The sequence below is a fragment of the Serinus canaria genome, chromosome 5, assembly GCF_022539315.1.
Source record: "Serinus canaria isolate serCan28SL12 chromosome 5, serCan2020, whole genome shotgun sequence".
NCBI lineage: Eukaryota > Metazoa > Chordata > Aves > Passeriformes > Fringillidae > Serinus > Serinus canaria.
The window spans coordinates 52780192-52798242 of NC_066319.1; the positions used below are offsets into that span (position 1 = coordinate 52780192).

An 18051-nucleotide genomic window follows, 5' to 3' on the forward strand; every position below is an offset into this window, starting at 1 on the left:
TTTCCCAGTTCTATTGATTCTCACATTGGAACTTCCTTCCCTATTAGAAAAGTTTATTTATTTATTTATTTATTTACTGGTTAGAGAGATATTTTTGTCTTTTCTAAGTTAGAGACAGGGTTTAGTTTCAGATTAACCCAGAAGAGAACTGTTCATGTACATACTTTTAGTGATGTCTGTCTTTAGTAATACTTCATGTCTTGTGGGGCAAAGCTGGTCTGGCTAGAGGAATTCTGGAACAAGACTACTGCAGTAGAAAGAACAGCACTGAATGTACTCTTTATCAAGTGTGACTGGATTTTGAAGACTTCAGCCCTCATTTAGGCAACATACTGCACAAAAGCAGAAGTTAAAGATGGGTCTTTCTCAGGGTGTTTCCAGTCTTGGCTGTGACACCAGTTATTTTTGACCACCCTGTAAATATTCCTGTTTCTCTGGGGATCTCTACTTACCCCTCTTTTCCTTACCAAAGGGTACCTGAAGCAGGTGCTGAACTCCCTGGTAGGAGGCTTCTACCCAATGCCTACCCTCCCTCCCAGTGATTTAACTCACTGCTGCATATGAAGTTGGCATGGTGAATTTTACAAATCTGGGAAGACAAAAGTAAAGGCTGGGATTCATCTCAAGTATTTTTAATTATCAAAACCCCAGGTATTTATTATAACATAATTACTTAGGCTTCCTCTGGGGCTGGGGAAGACCAACAGGCACTTCAAAGAGATGCTTTGTCCTTCTCATCCTGGATGTCTGTCTTGGCCTGCCCTGTCCACCAAGGGTGCCTGTGGCTTCCAGCAGGTGCTGGTGGAGCCCAGGCAGGTCATGTGGAGTGAATCCTCTTTTGGATGCAGCCTACTGTGTCCCCAGTGCCTCCTGGGAGTGAAGATACACCCCAGTGTACATCTGCCAAACCTCAGGGCACCTTGCAGCCGCACACATTTCTCCAGGAGCCGTATTTTTTATTCATGCTTAGTTCTAATAGTGACAGTAGGGAAATTGTCTGTGGAGAGGAAAAAAAAATTGATTTCTGCTCCTCTCATCTCCCTCCCCAAACTCACATGTATTACCTTGTTATGTCACTTACAGTTGTGAAAACACTTCTGGGCTGAACGTTGTGGGTCAGAAGTGCAGGACATCGTAAATTTTTAATACGTGTTTGGAGTTCAAGTGTGAAAAATCTATCCATTATATAGATTATAAATTTTTTGAACAGGAACGTGTGTTTGAAGCATAGTGTGGGTGCTGCTCACATGAAAATAATAACCATGGGCTCTGGGAGCTGTAAAGAGGAGCAGTAATTAAGGATCTGGAGGAAGGTTCAGGGAGGGGAAAACGAGGATTGCAACCAAGGTGCAAAAGGTGAAGATGTAATCAGTTGCTTTACCCAAGTGGCCTGTTGTGAAAAATTACAAAAAATAATCACCAGTAGCAGTGATAAGTTGTCTGAGCAGACAGTGAACACAGTGGAGAGGAGGGAGCTGGTATAACTCTGGGTAAAGCAGCTGATTTGTGCTGGACACCTGACAACTGTAATTAATAAATAGTTTTATATTGATGTTTTCAGTTCTTGACCTGACTAGTGACTAAAAGGTTACTACTCAAATGAAAAAAAAAAACCCATTAGCAGTGCTAAGCACTGCCACCCAGTTTAATGCAAAAGGAGAGGACTGAGGGGAGTTTGGGCTTCCCAGATGTGTTGGAATCTGGCTGAGAAGTAGAACATTAAAACCACTGAAAGTACCTTGTATGCCTATTAGAAATATCTGCATTTATTGTGTGTTGTAGAAAGAAAGAGGTCTTACTGTATATTTTAAATTGACTGTGTTGTTATTATGCAGTGTTATGTGCTGCATAAAAGTGCTAAAGTAGCCATGCCATGTGCTATAAAGACATCTCAGTGAAATAGAGCTTATTTGCAAATTGCTTTTCCTTTCATCTTACACAAAACGAGATCCTCGTCACACTGTATTTCTTACTTGAATATATACAGTTGGCACTGGTTATAAGGCAAAGCATTGTGGCTCCTTGAACACTTACCAGTTTGTAAGTGGATTTAAAAATATATTAAAAAGGCACCATTAAGAAATTGAAAAAGTTGGAGAACTAAAAAATTTGAAGTGCCTTAAGTAAAACTTTAAAAGCCTATATATGCAAAATTGTAAAATTATCAAATGTTTGTTCCTGAGAGTATTCAAAAATTTAAATTTAGGTATGAGCTTATTGCTTGGGTCTGTGAAGTTCAGGGAGGGAGGATTCACCCACAGCACAGCACATGTAAATGGGTGCAAAGACTCTGAAGTTAAAGAAGTTATGTTTATTTGTCTTAGGTGAAAAACCTATGAGTTATTTTAGTCACAATTCAGGCTTTCCTGTAGTTTGAGTAAGACTTCTGCTTACCCTAATCTAAACCAGATGGTTTTCTCTGAGAGCAGTTCAGCCTCTGTTGACTTTCCTTAAAGCCTCTTTATTTGTTTATAGCAAGGGTGACTTATGCTTTGTTAAAAAGACACAATAAAAAGCTGACTGTGGAAAACAGAACAATGACAAGATTTACTTCACAGCATTTACTTTTTTTACTTTGATAAATGTCATGCCAAATGGATTTTTAAATTAATTTTTAAAACCCTACTTGATAGCTTTCTCAGTGACCTTTTATTAATACAATGTGGGAAATATATTTTGTAATGAAACAATTAAAATACGGTGCATTGACCATAAATCTTGTCCGTGAGACATATGGATGTCTTTGAGCTTTGGGACATTTCTCAGACTCCATGTATAACATCTTGATCCTTAAGAAGTCCATGTTAGATGGTGAGGGAGGGAGTGCACAGAGGCTCTGCTGTTTTGTCTTTGGCTCCAGTAGTGTTGGTGTCACTGCTTTTGAAGAGGAAGTAAATAAATAAAGGAAAAGGGGGTGGCAAAAAATACAAACTTTCAGAGTTAGCATTGGTCACCCTCCATAACAAGTCTCAGCAGCAGAAGGAAACCTTCTGGTCCAGGTTGTTAAATACTTTCTCATACTAACCTAATTTATGTTCCCATGGAAGAGACCTGTGCTGTGACTGCTGCATGTCAGCTGGGCAGTCACGCCTTGATTTGGGCTTTGCTGCCTTGGCCATGCAGAGGAGGGTGTGACATGGGGGACAGCACTGCCACTCTCAGTGAGACCCTGCCCCAGCAGCCAGGGAGCAGAGTGGATTGGGAATTCAGCCTTAAACGTGCAGCTGGAAGCATAGCTCTCTGCTTTGTGTAGCTGATGGGACCTTTGTGCTCTCTTTTTCTAGACTGTCCCCAGTGTAGGGTGCTGAAGGTGAAAATCAGGTTACTTTTTAATGTATTTCCAGGTATCAGAGTAATACAGGAAAAATATTAGGAGTTAACAGGTTATTGGCTACAAGATGGAAATGAGCCTTTTCTTGGGTGAGGGTGTGGATTGCATTTCTTTTTATTTTCCTTTTTTTTTTTTTTTTTTTTTTTTTTGTGTTTGACACTTCCACCATAGTGTTGGTTTTACAGTTGTGGGACAGTGTAACTATCTGAGGACTCAGACCCTCTTGTGGCTCAAATTACCACCTGAAACCAGTTCTTTTGATCTTTCACCCCTCCAGGCTAAGCAGTTGTTATTACAGCTCTCCTGAGGAAACAAGTCCCTACTTGCCTCTGTTGACAATTGAAGTCAACAGGCAATAATAAGGAATGTTTGCCCAGACTTCACCTGTAACTCATCAGAGATAGATTTAAGACAAGCAGACTTTAGAGATTATATGGAAATGATAATCCACTGGATTTACCATTGGCCCACAGTGCATTATCTCATCTGGCAAATGTATCATAGGCTACTCTAAATACCCCAAATACTTAAATTTTCTACTCTTGCCTTGTTTCTTTGGCCTTTTCTGTTCACTTTGCTCCCTTCAGCTTCTCTTGCTTTCTGCTGGTCCATTTATACTCTGAATTTGCTCCTCTATAAATCCTCAGGTGAACTGATAATCAGGGCCTCCCATGCCATCCCATCCCATCACTAGAAGTTGCCATACAGGGAAGGTTCATGTTTTTGGCTGAAGCTCAGAAGTGGTTTCATCCAGGATTGGAGAAAGAGCAGCTTTTACAAGGCTACTGTTGCATGGGCTACATGGGATAAGGGTGGGCTGCAGATGAATAATGCCCTTTGGCTTCAGAAGTTAATGCAGCAGAGAAACCAAATAAATTCAGGCTGAGCTCAGATCTTAGTCATGTGCAGGGGGGTGAAGGGGAAAGTCTTGCAGTGGTGTCTGTATAGTATATGAAAGGAGCTGATTTGCACAGCTGTGTGCAGGTAGGATTGCCCAGTTGTCCTGCTTGTGTAAAATAGTATTTGAACATCATCTATTTATTTATTTTTTTTTTTTTTTTTGGAAAGTGCTTGGAGTTTGACATTTTCTTACCAGGCTGCTTACTGGAATGATGGCATGTTCAGGGTATGGGCCTTCAGAGGTTGAGAGATGTGCACAGTATGAGCATTGGTGAAAGCATCTCCTGTTTTGTGGCTGAGCATGGGGCAAAAATTGTTGCTATTTGTTACTTGCTAGAGTCACTGAAGTGCCCTGCCTGGCAGCTTCTGACAGGATGTTTAAAAAGCATAAATAGAAAATGATGTATCTATTTTTGTGTTTCAGCACTTAGGAGAGAATTTATGATGTATGGATAGAGTTCATAGATATTTCAAGCATTTCATATGTGTGTGTTTAATGGAATGGATTGCCACTTTAGTGAACATAGCATCAAATCAGCTCTGTTAATTGAAAAAGATTTTTCACATTATTGCTAATGATGTGACACAGTTTTGTTAGAGATGGTGCATAAAATAGCACTACTTCAAGTGACATTAATGTATGCATTTAAATTCCTTTTTTCCCATTTACGTGCATTATTGATTTTATTTCATTGTTGAGCAGCTAATGGATTTATAATTTGAAGACAGTCACTGTAATCAATGATGGGATTACTAGACTTATAAATAGAACTTTAAAACTATGATGAGATAATTTCACAGTGACATTATAGAGAGTGGGCTGCCCAACCAGGAAGACTGAGTGTATGAGGTCCTCCAAAGACAGATAGGAACAACCTCCTGTTTAGAAGTCCTGGTCCTCATGAAGGACAAAACTGCAGGGCATATGCAAGTAGGAGTTCCTGGAATGTGTTAATGATAATTTTCACCTCCAAATGACAGAAGAGCCTGTGAGGAGAGGTGCTATGCTGGACCTTGGTTGTGATCAGTAATGCAGAGTCTACCAGGAGCCAGTGGTGTTCCCTGGGGGTGTGTGCTGGTTCCAGTTTAGTTCATCGTATTCATCAGTGCCCTGGATGGAGGGACAGTGCTCAGCCTTGGGAAGCTTGCTGAGGAGGAATGGCTGGTACCACAAAGTGCTGTGCCATCCAGCAAGACCTGCACAGGCTGGAGATGTGGATAGAGAGGAACGCAATTCAACTAAAGCAAGTGTGGGGTTCTGCAGCTGGGGAGGTTTAACCCCATGTACCAGTACAGACTGGGGGCTGACCTGCAGAAAACAGCAAGTTAACCACGAGCCAGCACTGCCCTTGAGAGCAAGAAGGCCAGTGATATTGAGGACTGCATCAGAAGAGCATTCCCAGCAGATCAAGGGGGGTGACATCTGCTCAGCCCTGGCTGAGACCACATCTGGAGTGCTGTGTCCAGTTCTGGGCTCCTCTGTTTAAGAAAGACACAGAGCTCCTGGAGAGGGTCCGTGGAGAGGCTGTGAGATAGTGAGGGGACTGGAGCACCTCTCTTAAGAGAAAAGGCTGAGGGAGCTGGGCCTGTTAGCTTGGAAAAGAGACAACTGAGTAAACTCCTCTGAATCTGCATGGCTGCTACTATTTCGAATCTGGATGAGTTTGTTCTTTTGTGATATCTTACGTGAAGGAGGAATTTGAAAGGTGCTATAGGCACGAGCCTGTTGCTGTGTTGTTGGACAAAGATAATAGATCTGCCATTCAGAACTATCTCTGTTGTGTGATGAAGTTGTGCAAGGTGATGAAGTTGTACAAGGCTGTTTTAGGGGTCACGTGGCAGTGGAAGGGTAAAGAAGGGGAGGGCGACCCTTGTGATGCCTGGCTTGGGAAAGATCTAGGTTTAGTTTGTTATTGCAAGGTAGCTGTGTGGACATCCCCTTGAGTCCTGGCAGCCTCTCCCTATGACTCTGGAGTACTGATGGGGGGATATGGGAATAGCAGCTCCTGTTGCTAGTTATGCCAAGATTGTCTTGAAAAGATCGAATGGGAATGATAAGAACATTAGTAATATCCTGCTGGGTCTCAGCTGCAGCCTGTCTAGCCCAGGGCTGTCTCCAGCAGTGAAGCTGGAAATGGTATTTAGGGAGAGCTGTGGAGCCTGGATGCTTTCTGCAGTCTGCTCATACTCCCCACCATGCCCAGTTGGAGAATTCACAGGGACGCATACCTGTCTGATCCCTTTGGGATCTGTTTAGGGACCTTCTGTTCAGGAATTTATCCAACCCTCTCTGACCCTGAAACACTCCCTAACTCACAGCCTTCTGTATGCCAGCAGGTTCCATGAGTTCACTACCCCAGTGCAAAGAAGTATTCACTTTCATTTAATTTATTCAGTACCTCCATGACTTTGTAAACCTCAGTCAGGCTGTCCTCAATCTTCCCTTCTCCAAGCAAGAGAAGGCTCCCAGCCTCTTTTATCTCTCCTCCTTGGGCAGCTGCTTTGCACAGTCAGACTTGGGAATTTCTTCTGGAATTCCTTATTATTGGCATTTTGTTACTTGAAAGAGCTTTGGGACATCTGCAGGCTTGCAGATTTCACTCTAGTTGTGGTGAATCATGTCTGGGTTACATGGCCCCAACACTGGGAGCAAACAGTGGGGTCAGCTGGAGCACCCACAAGAAGAGAGTGTCATCTGCACAGCTCTGTCCCTAATTTGGGACCTTGGTGTCCTTCAGCAATGATCCCAATGATCACAGCTGTCCTTGTCTTTGCAAACTTAGTGCTGCTTCATGAGCTTGCCTGTAACTGAGCCTTGGTCTCTAAATATGGGTGCAATAAAGAGACATTTTTCCCTTCAGATAACGAGGGCTTGTACCTCTTCAAGAGAACTGCTAGTCAGTGGGTGCCTTCCATGTGGTAGCTGTCAGGCAAATTGATCCCAAGGGATGTTCTTTTTAAAGCAGCTACATCTGATATACAAGCAGTTCAAGTGTGATTGAGATAGAAATTAGGTATGACAATCTCCGTCCACCTTTGCTTTATTTGATGACATTGTCTGTCAATCATTATAACAATACAGTGATTTTAATGAAATGGGGAACATGGTAATTTCTTTTGCTGAATAGAGAGTAATCAAGATATGGTAAGATTTTTGTTGAGTTGCCCAAATCATTGAGAAATGCTGTTGTGGAGTCAGGAAGGTGAAACAAGTTCTCCCATTTCAAAGCTCTGCCTGTCTCCCGTGTTTAGTGGCTGGTAGAAACACATCTGGCCCATGGAAGTCAGTCCTAATGGAAAAACATTTGTCTTGCTGTAGGAAACCCAATCCTAAAATGACAGAAATTTGCATTATTGTGAACCTGTTAATGAATTCCTTTGCTTGCTCTTATCAGCCTTTGACAAAAAGCAGGGATTTTTACTGGATATTTGTCCATTTGAAGCAATACCCAGGGAAGTACACAGCTAGATTTTTTGGCTTTGGAGGCTGTGCCTATTGTAATAGAAGTCAACAGGGAGGGCTCTGGGCAGCACTTTCTGATGCTTGCCAGGAGGCATTAGAAGAAACAGTTCCCTCTAGCCTGGCTGTTTTAAATGCACTGCACATGAAAAGCCCTGATTTGAGAGTGTTAATGTGCAGCAGGATCTGTGTCCTTGTTGGTAGCTCATTCCATGGCCTCCTGACTTTGCAGGTGGTGGGTTTACATGTGCAGATAGGAGTTCATGTGGTCAGGTTGCTGTGAAAAGGGAAAGAAAAAAGAGCATTTCTTGCTGTGTCTTTGTTATGGGTGTCCTGAAATGTGAAGGAGTTGGTCTGTCACTGCCTGCTGACATCTTTGCACTGCCAGAGCCCTGCCTGCAGGGATTGCCCACGTTCTCAGTCTGAAGGAAGGAAAGAATGGCATTTCATTTTCTAGATCAAGGCCTGCCCAGAGCCTAATATGTTTTTCAAGGACCAAGTAGCATGGTTTAGGAGAGATCTGTGTCAGATTGAAATCAAAAGCCCTTAGTCAGAGGGAGAAGCTGCTGATTCTCCATCCTGGTACTGCCAAGGACGCCCGTGCTGGATGTAGCTGGGCGTGTGCCCTGCCCAAAAGGTTGAGGTCCTTTCTGCATGGAGCACAGGCTGCTAATGGTTTTTGGTGGTAAAGATCCAAACCTTAAACCTGCTTTAATTATTTCAAAAAGCAAGTTCTCTGAGGTTGCCTTTGGATGGCCTATATTAGTTTCCAGTCTGTGACAGCAGATGGGCCTCCTATTTCTATTAAATTCTACTTCTCTGTAATTTTTCTCCTTCTGCCTCATCTTCAGAGATTGATCATAAGCCAGGCATTAGCAACTCTTGTAGCAGAAAAACCTTTTTTGAGAGAAGGGACATTATGCTCTGCATTCGATTTACTTTGAACACGAGATGCATATAAAAGTCTGAAACTGCAGGTTTAGGTCTTCCTGTTACCACATCACAGCTGCAGATTATAAATGACTACAGTAGGGTATTGTAGTTATAAAATGCCCTGCTTATGTTATAATGAGCCCTGGCAGAAGCAATGCCAAGTGGCAGTAAAAAGTTTATCCAGAACATGTTTCAGTTCAGGCTGGCATATGCTGCCCTGTTAACTTTATGTAGCGCTCGTCAGTCAGGAGATGTTTCTCACAGGAGATGCAGGCAGGACATGCCCACGCTTATGGGAAAGAAGGGTTTATAGTGTGAGCATTACCCAGCTCCAGATTTACGTCACATTTGTTCCAGTCAGTGGTAGTAGGTCATAAGAGCCTTTTTTTGCATGAATCATTTAGGTTTAAAATTATTGTTTTATCATATATAAACAGTAGGTTTAATATTTTGCAAAATCGTTACATCAAGCAGTTTTTACAGTTTAATTGACTGTGACATTCTAGTCAGAAAGGGGAAAATAGTAAGTTAGAGCAAATTCTCAAAATCCTCTGTCTGCTAGTCAGAAAAGGGTAAAAAAAGTTAGAAAAAATCACCAGTACAGACTCAGGCTGTCCCAGAGCACTTAGTGTTTCACTTGCACTGGCCTGTTAAGTGCTTTCATTATGGGACCAATTTTTTGAGGTAAAATAAATTACATTCAGTTGTAATTCTGATAAACAAATGTGTGTCAGATTCGTAGAGGCTCTTGTAATTTTCTTCATTCCCTTGTTAGTGATTCTCAATACTCTTCTGCAGCTCTATCCAACCTTCTGGTTTTCTTCTGCCATGACAGTATTATCCTGGGACTGATCTATTTTTATAGGTTTTTATAGTCCTGTGTTTTTCTTTCCTGTTGCCATACACATATTTTGTGTGCATTTCAGTGACCAAGTGGCATGAACCCATTTGGCTTTTTTTGATTCCTGGACATTCTCTGGACAAAGGTCAATGTCCAGAGAATGGAAATATTCAGAAAACTGGAAATATTATGGCTTAGCTTTTGGCTCTGCACTTCAAATGTGTAAAGAGCTTGTTAGAATAGTAATTGCCCTTTGGATGGTGATGGCCAGACAAAGTCCTATGGATCTGGAAATTTTCATCTAGGGCCAACTTCTTTGTAGTGTAATTTTGGACTGGTCTGACTTGCTTATAGCCTGGGCTGATGTTTCCTGCCATCTAGTCACAACAGTGAGCTCGTGTGCTGGGAATCAGGGATGGGACAGGGGGTGCCCCTCTTCTGCCCAGGACACTTCCACCTCCATGGCCTGAGGATGTCAGGTCACCTCCATCTCATCCTTCCCCTTTCCCCCCAACCTTTGGCCCTCTCAGCTGGGAGCAGCTCATGCTGTAATTGCTTGTTGTGGTCCTGCCAGCTTCACCTGTGTCTGTGGATGCTGCCAGCTGGGAATGCAGTGGGGCTGCATGCCCCATGTCCTCAGGATGGGTGCTGGGACCTGGTAGTAGGTCATAAGAGCCTTTTTTTGCATGAATCATTCAGGTGGAAAATTATTGTTTTATTATATATAAATAGTAGGTTTAATATTTTGCAAAATCGTTATATCAAGCAGTTTTTACAGTTCAATTGACTGTGACGTTCTCAGGATGGGTGCTGGGACCTGCTCCCAAAGCCCTCCTGTCCAAGGCACAGGCACTGATGTGAAGCACCAAGACATTGCTCATTCCTGCATGTGCAAAATGCTTGGTGTGACATTTTCAAATGTCATCCTTCCTGTGCCAGTTTTCATGTGGCTTTGGAGAGAGTAGATGGAAGGGGTCCTATAGAGCAGTTTTGGAGAGTTTTCCTTTGAGGTTTAGCATCCTTCCGAAGGGTTTTTGGTTTTTTCCAATGGCTTTTGTCCAGCAAATATTTTCATAGAAAATTGAAACAAACATTACTCTCTGGATGTGGAGCCCTATGACATTTTAAATATTCAGTGCAGTCAGTAACATTTTATAGTGACAAGGTTGTGCTTTCTGCATTTGATCATTAACGATTTATGAAAATTCATTAAATGGAGAAGAGCAGTTCCCTCTCAGCTGCAGTCTGGATCCTTCTCTCTGACTTGAATGCTTGGAAAAGTCAAAAGTTGCTCAAATTCCTCTAAAAAATTCTGTTTTCCACACACAGTCCTCAGAAAAGTATTTGTTGATATGAAGGAGGTGCATTTAGTTAAAAAAATTTTCCCCTTTCTTTTTTTGTGGTGTGGCAAACTGGAGTGTCCAGGCCCAGGAGGGTCCCGTTACTTGCCTTCAGTTCTCTTGTCTCAGGGTAAATGACCTGGACCTGCCAAATTTCCTCATACCTGAGCCTTCCTCATCACCTGAGAGATGCAACTTCTCAGGGAGAGCTGCATGTGGACAATCCTGTCACCTTTGGATGGTGCAAACAGTCCTTGAAATGAATCCTAAATTTGGAAGAACTTTTGATGTTTTTCAGCTTCTCATCCTGCAGCAAAACTGATCTTACCTCTGTGTTTAATATTGACTGGGTAGTTGAATACCATAAATATTAAATGGGTTGTCTTCTGCAGTAGTCTTCTGATGGTTTTATCTAGTATACCTTCACTTCTTGTTCCTTTACAAGAGTCAATGCCTTCCTACTGGCTTCCCCTCATCCTCTTTTTATGTTCACACAAAACTGAGAATAAAACTTACAGAAAAAGAAATTACACTTTGAGTTTTCAAATGTGTTTAATGTGGGAACAGCAATTTATCCAACTTAGATACATTGATTTGGAAAGCATATTAACCATCTGCCATCTGAAATATCAGGTTTGATTTGGGTATTTCAAGTTACATGCCTGGTATGTCCACAATCATCAGTCTCTTAGAAATGTAGGCTTTTAACTTCTCATAGGAATAAAAAAGTGGTGTAAAAGGAATGTGTGTTACACATGGCTTATATTTTTAAGTGTGAATAGCTTTTACAGGAATTGATCTATTAACAGATCCCAGTCAGTTCTTACAAGTCTGTTACACTTTCCTGTAAAATGCAATGAAGTTTTGTGCTAACTCTAAAGATTTCATATTTAGCTTTAGATCATGCCTTCATTTAGATTATAAATTAATTAGTGTGATTAGTTAGAAACATGTTGCTCTTCCTGTCTTTTTTTCAAAATGTTGCTTGAACACAACTTTCTTTATGTCAAGGTCTCTTGTCTAGTGTAGCCCTTGTTGAAAGTGAGTGAAAAAATTTGTCTTGGGAATTCTACTTGAGCCTGTAACTTTGAATCTGAGACAGCAGCTTCTGTGGCAGAGGGTTATGGTTGTCTCCCTGGCAGAACATGGGGGACTCTTCAGACACAGATGTTATCCTGCCAGGGGCTGCAGGTTGGGTCCTCCTCTCGCTGGCCCCATGCCACCGCTGCTGAGCACGGCAGTGTCCCTGGTGTGCCACTGTAGCCTCCATGTGCTGCCTCCAGAGGTTGTGGTGTAGATTTTTTAGTTTGTAAATTGCTGAATCCATACAAGCTTCACTTGCTGTCAGCACTTTGTGTCAGTTCATGTAACTCTGGATTTCAGATGTCACACTGGATTTTGCCCACCTGTGTGTTGTTCCATGTGCCATATTCTTTCTGTGACTGGTGCAGGTCAAGACCACACATTTGTTGCTTCAGTGCATTAATGATCAAATACCTGCTTTATCGACCCCCTCAAGGTTCATTACTCCATCACTTAGTTATAAGCAATTAACCACGTGAGTGGATCTGATCCTTTTCCAAGCTTCTCTGTTCCTGGCTGTCATTGCCAGTAGATCACGGATAGGATGGACAGACAAACTCCCTTTTTAAAGTCGTTTTTTCATTCACACCATTTTCTTTGTGCCTGTCTTGATCTCTAGCAGTGCTTGGTCTTTCTGTTTTCTTCACAGAGAAATCTGATCTCATGAGATTCCTGTATTACAAAGTGAAAGTTTTTACAGAGGGCTGTTCAAAGTTTCCAGGTTGGCTTCTAGCATGAGTAGATTCACTAGGATTAAGTTAGTCTGCATGAATGAATTTTGTGTCTCAGCCTCAGATCCCTTTGGTCAGCTCTATGAAAGTGCTTTTTTTGTGTAGCACTCTATGCTAAAGCATTACTCAGCCACTCCATAATACTGATAATAGTACTAATCTTGAAAGAGCAGACCTTCAGAAGAGCTGGGTGCACTTTTTTCTTATTGACTTTGTTGAGAACTGGGAATACAGCACTCAACCTATAGGAATGAGTCCAGATGAAACTCCAGACAGGCTTTCATGCACCAGTTGAGCATTCCTTGGTTGGCAAAGTTTTTTTCCTTGGTACCTAATAACCGAGTTGCCTCAGTTCTCATGAGAAAATCTCTGTTTGTATTGTCAGTGTATGAGAAAATTGAGGGTGTGTATGTAACTGGGAGTGCCCTATTGCCATGTCTGCATATCTACAGTTGTAAAGCATGATCTATGGAAGCTCAAAATTTAAAATTTGGTGGCATCCTAGGAAGTACCTAATTGTGCTTGCGCTTCATTACAAGGCTGTCTCCTTTCCTGGAATCTATTTTAGCTAATTAGTTGGAAATGTCAAAGTAGTATTTCAGATGACAGAAACATCATATATTATCATACATGAAGCAATTAACTCTTTTGACAAATATTTATTGTGGTGTCATCTTTAATTAAATCTTCAGGACTCCCAGACAGAGAGCAGGTTCTTCTGAAAAGGAGGCTTCCCAGCACTGTCAATGAGCTTTTGACTGATGGGGCTTAATTGAACTCAGTACTTGAAAGAGTTGATGGCCTAAACATAAAGATATAAACCTGACACAATTTCACAATACAGATGTCTAAAATTTTGGCAAAATCTCAAAGCAATTACCCCCTTCCAAACTGTGTCTCAGACGCTGCAAATGCTTTATGCTGGAGAAGATGCATCTCCAGTCTCTCCCGTTCTTCCACTGAAATGGTTTGCAGGAGAAAAGTGTTGTACACTTGTGCTGCTAAGAAAAATAATACTGAAAAACAGGGCTGTATATATTTTTCTAAAAAAAAATCAATTTTCTTTTATTTAGTTCTTGAGGTTATTCATGTGGAAACATATTACAAGTGTGACTGTTGGGTTAGTTCCTCCTAAACAGATAGGTCTTGTAGGTGATGTGCCACTGAGAAATAATTCTTGACAGTCACAACTGAGCCAGATAAACAGTTCTGCTAGCTCCCAAATAGCGCTGTAAAACAAAAGGGTTCTGCTTATCGTTTTCCATTTCTTCATGCCTGTCAAACTATTTCACTGTGCATTACTCCTCACAAAGGTTCTCTGTGTTTTTCTGCTCCTCCCCTGCAGTCATGGTTTTGAACCTCCTGTGGTTCACTTGTCCACCTGTATCACTCCTCACCTGCCGCTGATCTTTGCCTTCACCTTTGCAAAGAGTCGCTTTGGAAGTGCTGTGGGAAGTTTTTCCCTGTCCTGGCCATGTATTGAAGTGTACTAACCTGTATGTATGTTTTTATTTTTACCAGGGAGAAGCAGCACCAGAAAGTGGCCGAGATGTTCCCAGTGCTCAGCTGAGCTCAGGGCAGCCCAGCTCCGACCCCGCGGGCACGGCAGCGCCCCAGAGCGCGGTGGCTCCGGCCGCGGTCTCGGCAGGGACCTCGGCTGCAGCCTCCTTCTTCATAAGGTAGTTCCTCTTTCTCTGCTTTCCATAACTGCTCGTGGGTCTTCAGACAGCTGGGAAATGTTATCCAGTCTTTGCCAAGGTGCTGGTTGCTGAGGGGTGGAGTTGATGCCCTGGTCATGGCTGTGGAGAGCAGGGATGGGGTGGGGACACTCCGATTCTCTCTCTGGGGACCTGGAACCTGTATTGACCAAAAACCCAAGGAAACCTGTGTTGGGCTTTGTCTAGTCCTTAATGGTCATCTTCACCACAAGTCTGCTATTCTGTAGGTTCCTTGGAGCAAAAGCTGAATTAACAAGTTTTTTCACACAGATCTAGATTAAAAAAAAAGGTATTTTTTAATTCAGTAGCATGACCTCTGTGTCCAAATAAAAGTTTTTCCATGGTTGGTAGAAACAGTTAAAACAGTTTGACATTCTTCTTTTAGCAATAGCCCACAACAATTTTTTTTTTTCCCATTCTGGTGTCTTGTAACAAAAATTTGTTAGTTTTGTTTGGATGTTTGTTGTAATTAGCAGTGTTGATTAAATGTAATACACTGTCAAGCAGATGGTACTTAACAAAACTGAGGGCTTTGTACTTGCATTCCAGCTCCTTTTTTAATTCTGAACTGAACACATTTTGAGACAATATTGAAAAGCTTATGTCTGTGAATGGCACTAAAGTAAAAGTTATGCACTGAGAATCCCTCATAGAATGTAATCACAATGGTAATTGTATTGTTTCCTTTTCATTGGTCTTTAAGATGTTTTGTACCATTAAATAAATGATGTTCACTGTAAGTTACCACCTGACCTCAGAAAGAGCTTGACTTTCCAAGTTGTGTTTTTTTAAAAGAATGTGGTACAGTGATTTGAAATGTCAAATGCCTTTGTGTCAGTCTGTCTGAACACAGGAGGTTGGGAAATGACTGCCCCAAGAGCACTCTGTGTAAGTTAGGGGATTGTCTCTGTGCTGAGGTTTTAAAGTCAACACAGAGGAATGGTGGCCTGCAGAAGATGATTTGTTTCATTCAAAGAGAGGTATCTGAAATAATCAGTGTGAATGGAAAAGAAAGGTAAAGGGAGAAGCTCAGACATCTTTTTTCTTGTTTAATTACCTAAGCAAGGACAGATGCATCATTTCCAAAATATTTAGGACTGCAGAACAGCTTTTGTTACTGTATTTCATATTGTAGGTATGATTTTAGCTTAATCTACTTTGGATTTATTTCAATGTTAATTTGTATGTCATAAGAAAATGCAAAAAATTTTCCCTTTCACTGGGGAAGTCAGAAAATAAAATACCTTCTTTGATGCTGAGAGAAAGAAATCAGTGCCTAATAGTATAAAATAAGAGCCAAAATATTTTCTCTCAGTGATGCTTTTGTCACTGGTCAGCAAAACTCAGTTAGATTTTTATTGTGAAGTGTGTGTCATTGACTTAATTCAAAGATTCTTGAAGTCAGCAGCAAGACTGCAAATGACATCATTGTATGTTGGATCAGGCCCTAATTGCTTCTCATGAATCTGTCTTTGCCTTGAGTGAATCAGAATTTTATAGCTTTAGCAGCTCTGTGCTGGCTAGAGCATTTTAAAACCCCATTAGTACACTGCCTATTCCCTACCCATGTTTTCTATATTCAAAATTGATTCTCTTGAATTTTTTAACTGATGGACAGAGCTGATGGAAATTATTGTGCACAAAGCACTTCTGTTTCTTACTCTTTTTCTCGTGTTTCAACAACAACAGAATATCTCACAATGATTTTGTGGGGGGGAGAGATCCATCATTGATCCCTGGAATTGTAGATAGGTTGAGCAGATTCTCAGATGGATACAGGGGCATGGCCAGGCTGCTCACCCAACTTTAGCAATAACCTCAGGAGAGGTTCCCAGTGTTCCTTCTCTTTTGACTCTTCTGCCATTGGGACCTTAATGGATCAAAGTCTCCATGCTGAGTCCTCCACCCTCAAGCCATGCAGTCCTCTCAGGAGGAGGGGAAAGGTAGAGGAGGAAATCCTGAAGGATGAGTGAGAGACGACACAGATACTGGCAGAAATGGCTTATCCAGGAACCACAGATATTAGGATATCACCAGTTTGGGGGGTTTTGTTCAGTAAATGATCTCTCAGGCTTCTTTGCTTCAACCTTTCCACTCCTGTCTCCTTCCCTTTCCACCATCCAGCCTCAAACTTGTTGAGGAAGAAGGTCATCCCTGCCTTGACTCTTTTGCAGTAGCATTCACTTGTCTCTCCTTCATCTCTCTGTTCAGCGAATCCTCTCTCAAGAAGCACCTGGAGATGAAAGAAGAGTCATGGCTGTAGTGTCATGCTGTAGTCCCCATTCATTGTATTTGATGGTTTTTTTTCCATACTGAGACTCCTCAGCCCCTTGAAATCTGAACTTCATAGCAAGGCCAGTGTTACTCACGTTATGCAGAGCCTGGCAGATTTTGTTCTTGTTCTCTACTGGAATAAATGCAGTTAATACATTGACAACCACACAGACACATATTTATTTTTTTGCAAATCATTGGCCTCTCTTTGACCAAGTCTTCTGAGGACCTTCAACTGTTTACATCCTCCTTTTGTAAAAGGAGCTGTGGTTGAAACTTTGGCTTGTTAAAAGGGCTGCTTTGCCTTAGAAATAAAGTCTCTAGGCAGAAATATGCCTATCTGTTAATGTCCAGTGTATTTGGGTGCAGGATTAGTTACTTTGGAAGACAAAGACTTCATAGGGTGCTTGTGGAAACTACATTTGCGATTTCCTGAGCCACAGCAACACTATATATGTGTTTTTTCCCACATGAATAAAGTATTCCAATCTTATTTTTCATGAAAAAGCATTCACTGTGTTTGTACAGGTCCTAGCTCAACTAGCTTTTAGGTTGTGACATGGTTTCCTGGCCACAAAAAAATGCCTTTTTCACATTAAAACTGGAGTTTCTGTTTGCTGAAATAACACCCTTACACTCTTGCTTGTGGACTGTTTTGTGCCTGCAAAGGGAGATCCATGCTGGATTTTTTTGGTTAGTTGGTTTTTTTTTACTCCAGTTTGTTCCTTGATGAGAATCAGTTTTGTGTTTGTAAGGTCACAAAGTTTGAAGACAGGACAGAGAGTTCATGTCCTCACCTGGAAAAGATTAGCTAAGAGATGCAACAAAAAGGATACCTGGGTATAAGAGGTCCCTATGGTTAAAATGAGTATCTTTAAGATATTCTTTGCAGGGAATGCACTAATTTTTTTTTAAGCATATGTGCAGCACAAATCTACATATTCATCCAAAGCTCTTTCTCATTTGAATGTCATATTTAATTTCTTCAAGCTTAATTATGTTCTGCTTAAAAAAAAGTATTTTATTCATTACCAAGAAATGCAGAGAAGCACTAAGTATTTGAAATCAAAGCCAAATATTAAAGACAGCAGACAGAAGCGTTTTAAGAAATTAAATCAGTTTTAAGCTTTTTTCCTCACTGTGATCTGTCACAGAAGGAGGAAAGCTTTGATTAACATCTGACTGTGTCACGCAAGCAAATTGCCAGACAGTACTCAGTGGTTGTGTTACCAGAGGATTTAGCAGAAAATGGAGCTTCTCAGTAGGTCACTGGCAGAACGAGAAAGCCAGGGCAAAAAGCACAGCTTAGGTTCATGGATGGCTGTGAAGAGACTCCCAGTTCACCCTTACATTTCAAGAGAAGTTTATTCTTGCATTCTTCAGATTTAAGAAGAATGCAGCCGGCTTTGTCCCTTGGTGGGGCATGAACTGTGCCTTGCC

General features: G+C 41.5%; 1 protein-coding gene across 2 annotated transcripts in view; it reads left to right on the forward strand.

Moving 5' to 3' along the window:
- Window positions 1-18051, forward strand: part of KIF26A (kinesin family member 26A) — a 94814-nt gene that overhangs the window by 34691 nt on the left and 42072 nt on the right. For both annotated transcript variants that reach the window (XM_050975036.1, XM_050975037.1), the window contains exon 4: window positions 14141-14298. In XM_050975036.1, the coding sequence (XP_050830993.1) occupies window positions 14141-14298 (158 nt within the window). The remainder of the gene's footprint in view (window positions 1-14140; window positions 14299-18051) is intronic.